We start from the raw sequence: 10,366 nt of genomic DNA on the forward strand, positions 1-10,366 counted from the left end.
CAATATTACTTTCATCAGTCAGCAGACAGATTTCGTAAAGTAGCAGACAAGTAGCCCCTTATATGCTTTCACATAATATGGATAGCCCAGATAGTAGCTACAGCTGCCTACAAATGCGTTACTGGTATAATTCTTACCACACCGATCAGCACTGTCGATAATCCAGTACATAGTTGTATGTTTCAACCCAGTTCGAAATCCGGTATCTTGAACTGCATCCTGCCCGAAACTGATACGATTTTGTTTCACGCATCGGATTAGTTCCGAATTGAGCCGCAGCACGATCGGGCGCTAGTACAGCTGTCAAGAGTGGGAAGCCATTGAGATCGAATTAGTTCCAAATTGAGCCGCAGCACGATCGGGCGCTAGTACAGCTGTCAAGAGTGGGAAGCCATTGAGATCGAATTAGTTCCAAATTGAGCCGCAGCACGATCGGGCGCTAGTATAGCTGTCAAGAGTGGGAAGCCATTGAGATCGAATTAGTTCCAAATTGAGCCGCAGCACGAATTTTGCGCTAGTATACATTATGTCGGAAATAGCAAAAGCTGTTGAGATCGAGCTGATTCGATTTTTTTCTGTCGGGATTAAGGCAGCTGTATTTATTAAATAAATCAACATTACGCCTTGATGAAGGAATCCATTGACATTGATGTCTGTCACCAGCACCGGAATCTAGTGACACTGGCGCCGCCATATTTATTCTCCACTTATGATTTCCGCATTGTCAGCATGACGTTAATTTCCCAAATAATCGTCCTTAGGTTTGTGATCACTTCTTTTAGCTGCTTATTTTTTAACACCACCTGAATATATAATAATAAGATATTATTTTATCACATTATCACTACAGTTGTTGAAGTTTACATTTTGCATAACATTATAGTGCACAATTCCAAATTTGAATATGATCGACAAACATTTCGTTTTGCTTTGTAAAAGCGAGCCTTGAGGCAAAATATGGCGATATAATAAAATAGATATACAGAATGTAATAAGTATAGAGTTCTACCTGTTCTGTCAACTGCCTGTTCTCTTCTAGAACTAGTTTGTAGGACTCTGTATTCCGTCGCTCGTCAAGCGCTTTGTTTTCAGCCTCATCCTTTATTGGGATTAAACTCTCCATGTGCGTGTATTCCATGCCCTGAAGCAGTAAATATAAGATATAAGTGTATTGTTCTAATAGACATCTAATCAACCTTGCTTTTTTGTGTCAAGACTAAAGAGTATAAACATTAAACTGCTTGTTGCATCTGAGTTTAAGAGGTGATATTAGATTCGTCTTTTCTATTTTTCTTAAGTTGTTAACCCTATAGGGAAGTTGTGAAATTGACAAAAGGCGCATAAAGGCAAGGATGTTTTTTCATACATAACTATTAGGTAACTAGGCTATGTACCATTGAGGTGCCTATGCAATTGACAGACCAACGTTATTTGGTCAAATATGTCAATTCAATGTTAATTGTGATCTGTCAGTTGGGTTTGACGTAACGCAACCAAACTACTTAGGTCCCCGATTTGCATAGGAATCAACTTCTCTGATAGAACAACATAAAAAGTACATACTTGACAAGTCTCATTGCACTTCTCATATATCAGCCGTAATCTCTTAAACAAGAGTCTGATAGTCCGTAACTGTTCTTGCATTTTGGCCTTCTTATCATTACTTGAGTTTTCTCCATGTTGAGTACCGTTGGGTGGCTGCATTGCTTTCAGGTTTTGGAAGACATCTTGTGTTCTGCTGACTATATCCTGAACTGTTTCTTGGCCGAATCTGTGAGAATAAGTAAGAAATTAAGAGATATTATGTGAGTAGGTAGACCAACGCACATACTTACAATGAATTATAATAATAATATACATTTATTCGACATCAAATTCACAATACACTGCAGTACACAAGCACACATACAGCAATAAAGACGAAACAAAAAAAAGCATACTAGGCCTTACCACATATTATTATAACAGAAAAAAAACATAGTTGAAAAGTAAACAAATACTTAGTTGAATTTTAAATTTCTGCGGTACATATTCCACAGTAAAATAATTTTTGTGGCACGGCGCGACTACGTGCTTCGGTATAGGGCAGTGCACCGCGAAAAGTTGTCGAATAGGACTCCACTCAAGTAAATGATCATGGTACAGGATATTGTACCACAATCCCTGGTATTATGTGGATCCTCGTGATTGTCAGGCGTTAGACAGACATACAACACGCAGCTTATTAATAAATCTCATAAAAGTTTCAAAAAAAATAATTATAATAAATATAAGTAATAAACTATGTTAGTTAAAAAAATACATATACCCTATATGTATTATAATTAATAATTTCTAAAGTAGTGGTAGTGTAATTGTGTATTTGAAAAAGTGAATTCTGTATTTGTTAATCTTTAATCATAATATTTTAAACAAACATTAAGATTGATAAGAATTTTGATAAATTTTGTATGGAGTTGTCACTAAACAGATTTCAATGTTTAATACTAAATATTATATATATAAGATGTTTTATTTATCCCACTATACATACACCATATTACATTATACACAGGAACAAGAATAGACTATATTAAGATAGTTAGGAGCATTCCAACAGCAACAGGCCTACAGAAGATTGCAGAAAACAACTGAAACTACCGAGATAACCAAATAAATATACATATTCACTGACTTGCACAAGGATGCCGTGTTGAATTCCTTGTTCTGTGGCGGTGCGGCGGGCGCGGCGGGGGCCACGGCGGCCGGCGGCACCGCCCCTCCTCCACCCATACCTGAAATAAGAATATTAACTTAATGTAATAACAGTATGCGTATCATGGACGCCTCCGTGGTCTAGTGGTATAGAGCGCGGCTCTTGACTCGGAGGTCGTGGGTTCGATTCCCGCGTTGGAAACATGTTATTTCCTAGTTTGGTTAGGACAATGCAGGCTGATCACCTGATTGTCTGACAAGTAAGATGATCCATGCGTCGGATGGGCATGTTAAAAGTCGGTCCTGCGCCTGATCTCTCGCCAGTCCTGTCGGTCGTCCGTCCCACTGGGTTATGAGAGTAAAGGAATAGAGAGTGCTCTTGTGTACTGCGCACATACTTGGGCACTATAAAATTACTCCTGCGTACCTGGCCTGGTTTCAATGAAACCGGCCACCGTCACCGAAACGGGTGTGGGAGCTATTATTATGCGTATCATACCATCCTCCACAAAAGCACAATTACTTTGAATCTTTATCATTTGTGAGAAGTGGTTTGAAAATAACTGCAGCTATAAGCAGCATACTATAACAGGTAAGTGTTTAGTTGGTACACAAACCTGGTTTTGTGATTTCATTAAAAATATTTTAAGAATAGTTTAAGAAATGTATATTGTCTGATACTCAATAGTCAATGCCCATAACACAAGTTGTTCAAAAACAGTAATTACTGTAATCTACATTTTATTTTTTACTTTCCTTATTGAAGTGAAAACAAGCTTTGGTGTAGTATACATTTTTTAAGATCTTAAAATCAAATATTTGTGATCATACCTCCCTGTTGAGCAGCCAAGACTGGTGGCTGACTGGACATACCCTGAGGACCCATCCCACCTGGACCGGGGTTCACACCGACACCCATACCCTGAAAATATTTAAGTTTAATTTTATTGCAGTTGATGTACTTAAGAAGCCGTACTTTACATTTTCTTTACAAGTTGGCTCTTACATATTTTAATAAATAGATGAAAATATATATTTTTTGATTATGACTTGCTTTCATCAGCAGCAATAATGACAGATATCAACAACATCAACTTCAACTGGATTTAAAAGTGTGGCATAACATCCTAAAGGTGGTAATACTCAAATATGTCATCCAAAATCCATACTTAGCCCGTTGGTACGGGGCTTGATGAATTAATATAATATGTCATCAATTTATTACCAGACTTAGTTTAGTTTTAGACTTATTCAGTTTTTGTGTGTGAAATGCTACTAATAGAAATTACCCATTCATATATGACCAGCTTTACAGTTACCATTTTCTAACCAAACTTCTCTACTATTATAGGTTACTCTAACAACATAATATAATGTGTACACTAATTTTCATGTCATACCTGAGCTCCCATCCCGATTGTGGCCATTTGACTCTGCATTGTGGCACCATACGGTGGCACCATCTGGTTACCCATGCCAACCATACCGGGATTTGCCATTTGACCACCCATTACACCTGGAAATATAAATACCATATTGAAAGTAGAACTTTTAATAGAACCAAAGAGACTCGTAGTATGAGAAGACATGTTTTTTATTTAACTAGTTTAAAAAATAGACACAAAGCAATGCAGCAGTCGTTAACATATTACTTAAATTGTTGTGAATTAACAAAATATCGTTCAAAGAGGTTATTGAAACAAAGTGAAAATGAATGTCCATTTATGTGCTAAGTACCTGCTAATTGATTAGGCATGGCCTGCATTTGTCCGCCCATAGGACCTGCGCCAAATCCAGACCTCATGGGTCCAGCTCCGGCCTGGAAATTGCCCGGAAACTGATGCCCTTGCCCTGCCATTGCGTGGCTTTCAGTTAGCACTATACTTCAAGATTATACACTCAAATATTTTGATTTCATTTAAAACTGCAATAAAGCTTAAAAACTAGATAATATCTAATTTATAATATCGCTAAATATATAATATAATCTTTCAAAACAAGATTCAGCAATATTTTGTTTGTAAGCTTGGACTGGTTGTCACTTGTCAGTTGTCACTTGTCAGCTGTCAATGTCAATTGATTTTTTTAATGGCGTTAAAGCTAAAGCAAAGTAAATTATTACAAAGACTGTAGAGTAGTAAGTATAAAAGGCGGGGGGATACAAAATGCTTACCATTGATTTTCATATAATTTTATTATCAGTGAGACAGTAACGAAGACGCTTTTTTTCGCGAAGACGCTGGCCGATTTTTTCTTTTTCGGCAATATTGCCAGTATCAAACAAAAAAGCGGAAAACAAAAATATATTAATCACGTAAAATCTGCAGGATCTTTTTTCTAAAAGTTTAAGTTTAAATAAAAAGTGCAGGGCTCCAAATCAACGTTCAAGACCAATAACTATTACAAGAGTCTGTCATATATTAAGTCAACTCATACAAAACTTAATCACAATAATTATAGAACTCTGAGTAATTAAGAGGAGTCCACACTGCCGTTTTTCCATACAAACGCTGTCCCCTGTTTCCTCCCTGGATAATGCCGGTAGAGTTATGATTTTTTCCTAATTATCTATGGCCACTGTTAGCATGTCCCTATGTTTTCTTTTTTTTCATAATTTTATTATTAAAAAAGATAAGAACGTCCAAATCCCCAAAAAAATGGCAAGATTTTCCTCTGTGTTCAAACACCCAGAAAACAAAACTGGCTAAAATATACAAAAAAAATAAAACATAGGAACATAGCTCAAGCCTTGCTTTAATTCTGAATGAAAAAAATACTTAAATCGGTTAAGTTTTGAAGAAGGAATCAGCGAACAACGAATCGAAGATTTTTTGTTCTTTTATTAGAACTTTTGTCGTGTTGTCTCTATCGCGCTCTGCGGTGGGAGACTTGAGATTGGTGAGACAGCAATACATTTTCAAATACCTATTTTCAATTTCTCTCGCCCCTGGTGTATCCTCTTAATGTTCCACTCTGAATACGGCAGTTAGTGCACTTGCCTCTAGTAAGAGGCAAGACCTTAATATTCAAGAACAATTCAAATGAACGAGTAAAGTTTTGTGCTTATCTTAATTTTTTAACACTAATTTTAGAAGGAAAATAATAATTATGTAATGCCACTTGCCTACATGTTTTGTGCACCATAATAATTTTATAACTCTTATGTGCTCTTTTAAAGAGGTAGGCAATGATGTTTTTTTTATACCTATATCATAGGAGATAGGTATAAGGTAGGCTGCAGTGGCATGAAATTACGAGTTACGAGCACCTTGCAGTCTTCAAAATGTTAAGATCCCGAGATTTCCAAGGGGTGCAAAATATGCACCACCTTGCACTAATTAATAGGCAGATAGCGGACCTATGTAATTTGGTTACATCCAATGGCGTCGCCAGCTTCTGACTGATGCAATGCAATGGAGCAATATTATGGAGGATAAAAGCAATGATGTTTTAGTATATTTATAGGGATAAAAAATATGAACGCCTGGTACGGTCGAGAGCATGAACCGTTACACTTTGGGAGTCTTTGCCTCGATGACGATTGTATCTAATAAGAACGGTTCTGAGTTCTGACATCGATATCAATGTATGAAACTTTACTACATTCTATCTCTAGTGGGGTGCTGTGCAACTGAACCCAACTCGGTGACGTTGCATCATGTCAAACCCCGCCTCCAGATCTCGATTCACGACTGACATAACCCCACCGAACGACGCGATGCGACGTAGGGTAGGGTAGGCCGCCTTCTGACTATGCATCAATTTCTTAGATAGTACTTTAGCAATGACATAAAGAATGAAATGAAAAAATCAATGAAAAAATAGTATAATAAAATTAGCATTATTAGCTTGAATTAAAACATTTCTAAGTATGCAGTAAAACACTACGATAAGGTCCAGCCGTCTGCATTCTACAGGTAGGTACTTAATAATTAACTATAAAAGGGGTAAAGGGTATAAAAAACACACAAACTGCCTTATAAATTATTATTTTTCATTTTTATAATATCCTACATTAAGTACAATTAAGTATAATTTTAAATTAATTAGATATAACAATTATTTAGTTATTTATTATGAATTTAAATATAAAAATGTTATACATAAATATTATTGTGCTTAAAAATTACTGAATGAAATGCACTAATGGACAGTTTCGGCGAATACACCGAACTCAAAGTGGGCCTACTGCAATCTTTGGGAGCAGGTTGTTTTGCATTAATCAGATTAAAAAAAAACGGAGAATTTGTTTTGAATTTAGAACACAAGCTTTTTTAATTAGACGAAATTTATAATTCGAAGGTTCTAGAGACCGACGTGTTAGGTTATTTTAAAATCAGTCCCGCTACCACCTTAAAATTGGTATGTAACTTGTAACCCATTACCCATACAACATACTGCACTCTCTGATATCAATAGGCCCCAGATCTTATGATATGTGTTATAATAATATTATAAAATATATTTTTACTATATTTATGTATCAAGTATAGCCTGTATAATCTATCATAAGGCAAGATGGCCACATTCGTTATGGCTAACATAGTATGTTTTTGGTACATGTGTTATATATTCTACTTAATTATTAAGTACATGTTATATTCTATGTGTATACCGAATTGACATGGCGTCGGCCAATACCTCGATAATAATATTCAACAATTTTACTCTTCCACAATAAATAGATATTAACATGTAGATTTACAAATATCAACAAAATAAATTAGATACGAATAACAGCATATTATAGAAATTAAAATTAAAACTTAATCACTATTATCTGTTGACTATTTCTATTTAACTCAAAATTATATTACTACACTGGCATCCTTTTAATATAAAACAATAATTATTATTATTGTGTGATGTTGGATAATTTTAGTCCAAAAATAATTTTAAGTTGTGGGTATAAACAAAAATATATTTGAAAAGTACTTGTAAATCACTTCTAGATGAAAGAGTAAATTTAAGAAAAGGTCATACTCATAAAACCCATTGTTATGTCATTGGGGTAATATCTACGTACCTATAGAGCAGTCAGCAGACATTACGTACAGCAGGCGTAGCATGGTCACCATAGAAACGGTTCCTTTCTACGGAAGAATAGACAAAGTGGCAGTTAGACTTCTTTCCCATGTCTACTGTCGTTATGCTAGCCCTGCTGTTCGTGATTCACTTTTCTTTCTTACTTGTAATATAAAAGAGAGAGAGATAATATTATTATGTTTTGACACTTGGACCATTTAGCCCGACCGCACATTGTCCGAAATTTCTGATCAGAAACAGTTGAACATCCGCACTGTCTCTTACATTTTGTACTGAGCCGAGCACGGAGCCGAGTGACCTCGAACTCGCCGGAAGGATATTTCGGATAGTGTGCGGCGAAATTCAACTGTTTCTGATCAGAATTCGGACAATGTGCGGCCGGGCTTTTAAGCTACTAAGATAAACGTAACAGAATAAATAGCCTTAGTATTTTCACATAGCTCAGTGTACCGGCAACATTAAATCTACGAACAAAATGTTTATTTTTTCTTAATTAAAAGGATTTTTCTAATAGCCTATACGAAAATATTTCACCTACACCTTTCCTATGCCGATTCCTTGCACGAGGACGGCCGGCGGAGGTCAAAATTAACATTTAAATTACATGGACTAGTATTTCAATAATTATTCTACCTAGTAAGTACCCTATACCGCTTTGGAGAAATAGAAAAAGGGTCTCATCGCTTACATTTATCTAGATAGTACGAGACATGATCTTCCCTTATGCTAAACCAAGTCCACAATAAGGACACATTGAGCAATATGGACATGATAAAGACCTAAAAAGCTAGATTTACTTAGCACAATACATATTACATACACTAGTATACCTTTTACGTTTTACCGTCTCGACACGGTTTTACAATTTGTAGATTTTAGATTTTACTTTGAACTCTACATTTTCGAATACTAAAAGTAGTTACTTAGTATCTTTATGAACCACCATCAGTTCTTGGGCACTGATATTATTTATCGAATACTAGCTGTCCCGGTGAACTTCGTGTCACTTTAAAACCTTCCCTGGACTTCTACGAATATTTTAAGACTAAAATCAGCCCAATCCGTCCAGCCGTTTTCGAGTTTTAGCGCGACTAACACATTTCAAAATCCATTTTTATATATATATAGATAATAATAATTATTACGAATTGATTACTTTATTTCAATAAACATCCCATTTCAATAACGTTTTATTCTTTCAGCTGATAGATGTCTCAATTAGTAAATAAGTACAGATACAAGAACTTTTAGTGTGAATCGGAACGCAATGTAAAAATGGGTCAACTATTTAAAATTCGAACGTGCATGATAAAAGGCGTCGTTAAAAACCTCTTTTATCATTTCTTTCAAACAAACAACTGTAAGTAATGTACCGTTTGACCTAATATTTTTGAATAGAAGAAATATTCCTTTATTTTCGTAATATTCACAAGGTTAAGAATAGATAATATATTTACGCGTAGATGACTACTTAAGCTTAAATTACAAAATGCCCATTTTGACCATCACATTGCAAAGTGTCCCTAAAGTCCAGTGATCCTTTAGTGTCATCTATTTCGATATCCATTTTTACCGACCACTACGACCTCCTTAAGACTCAAATGTCATATCGTAAACCTAGGTAAAATCCTAAGGAAAAGGACTTCACCGCAATCAATAGCTGAAAAGAGACACTCTAATTTAAGGATGATTAGTGAAAACGGACATTATACAAAAATCATAAGGAAGGTAATATAACTTATAGGGTAATCATTTAAGTCACTCGATAGTTAGTGGTACGTGATTATCAGATACAATTTAAGTAATAATTTAAACGTGGAGGTACATATTATGCAATTAAATTATTATTTATAGAAAATATAAATTAGCAAGGTTGCATTACATGCATTCCAAGCACGGAATTTTTTAAGACATTAAAATGAAAATATATTAAGTACAAAATTAAGTACGCACGAGAAAAATATTTAAAGGAAGTTGAGATGGAAGTTAATCTTTAAAAATATGATTGGAGACCTAAAGTTTATACCAACGTAACTACTCGTAAAATTAAAAAATCGAGCAGTCCTAAGATGACGAATGTAAGCGTTCGTTTAAAAACATTTGTCATGGATGAGTTTAAACATTTGAAATGAGAAGGAAGATAGCAAACAGCGGGAATACGCCTCTTACAATTTATTGTCATAGAACAGCTGTTTGGACAAATTATACCTAACACCATTGCCGTACCATTTCAAGAGTCTGCAGATGACATCAGTGAGAAGGTTCGGTACCTTCTTAAAATATTATTTTGTTGCCGATTCTGATCGGTTTTGGTATAGAAGAGATGGCACGGCAACGCCTAACACTAAAACAATTTACAAAAGATCTATCATGATTAAATCTTAAAGAAAATGTTTAAAAATTAGGCAAGAATAATATTGCTATAAATAATACTAATACAATTGGTAATATATTATTTTGAAGGTCGCGAGCGTGCGAAATCTCGCCGACACATATTTGATGAAACTATTGTTACGTACGTCTTAGGAACATGTTACCAACGGCAAACGTCTAGTAGTACTCAACCTGTATCCTTTGATATTTACTTCAGTGACCCATGAAACCTTTACCAATGTACATTTTCACC

General features: G+C 35.2%; 1 protein-coding gene across 2 annotated transcripts; it reads right to left on the reverse strand.

The window, feature by feature from the left end:
* Positions 1-454: 454 nt before the first annotated feature.
* On the reverse strand, positions 455-4,699 carry LOC121730119 (mediator of RNA polymerase II transcription subunit 30). Of its 2 annotated transcripts, XM_042118983.1 has the most exons (8): positions 4,432-4,699; positions 4,095-4,210; positions 3,526-3,616; positions 2,675-2,774; positions 1,564-1,771; positions 1,010-1,141; positions 696-803; positions 455-609 (listed from the first exon to the last, which is right to left on the reverse strand). In XM_042118983.1, the coding sequence occupies exons 1-7, from the start codon at positions 4,550-4,552 to the stop codon at positions 708-710; spliced, it is 864 nt and encodes a 287-aa protein (XP_041974917.1). In that variant the 5' UTR covers positions 4,553-4,699; the 3' UTR covers positions 455-609; positions 696-707. The 2 variants fall into 2 exon arrangements, with proteins under 2 accessions (XP_041974917.1, XP_041974916.1); XM_042118982.1 differs by lacking the exon at positions 455-609 and having other exon boundaries at positions 617-803.
* Between the last annotated feature and the right edge of the window lie 5,667 nt (positions 4,700-10,366).

Source organism: Aricia agestis, chromosome 9, assembly GCF_905147365.1.
Source record: "Aricia agestis chromosome 9, ilAriAges1.1, whole genome shotgun sequence".
NCBI classification, from domain to species: domain Eukaryota; kingdom Metazoa; phylum Arthropoda; class Insecta; order Lepidoptera; family Lycaenidae; genus Aricia; species Aricia agestis.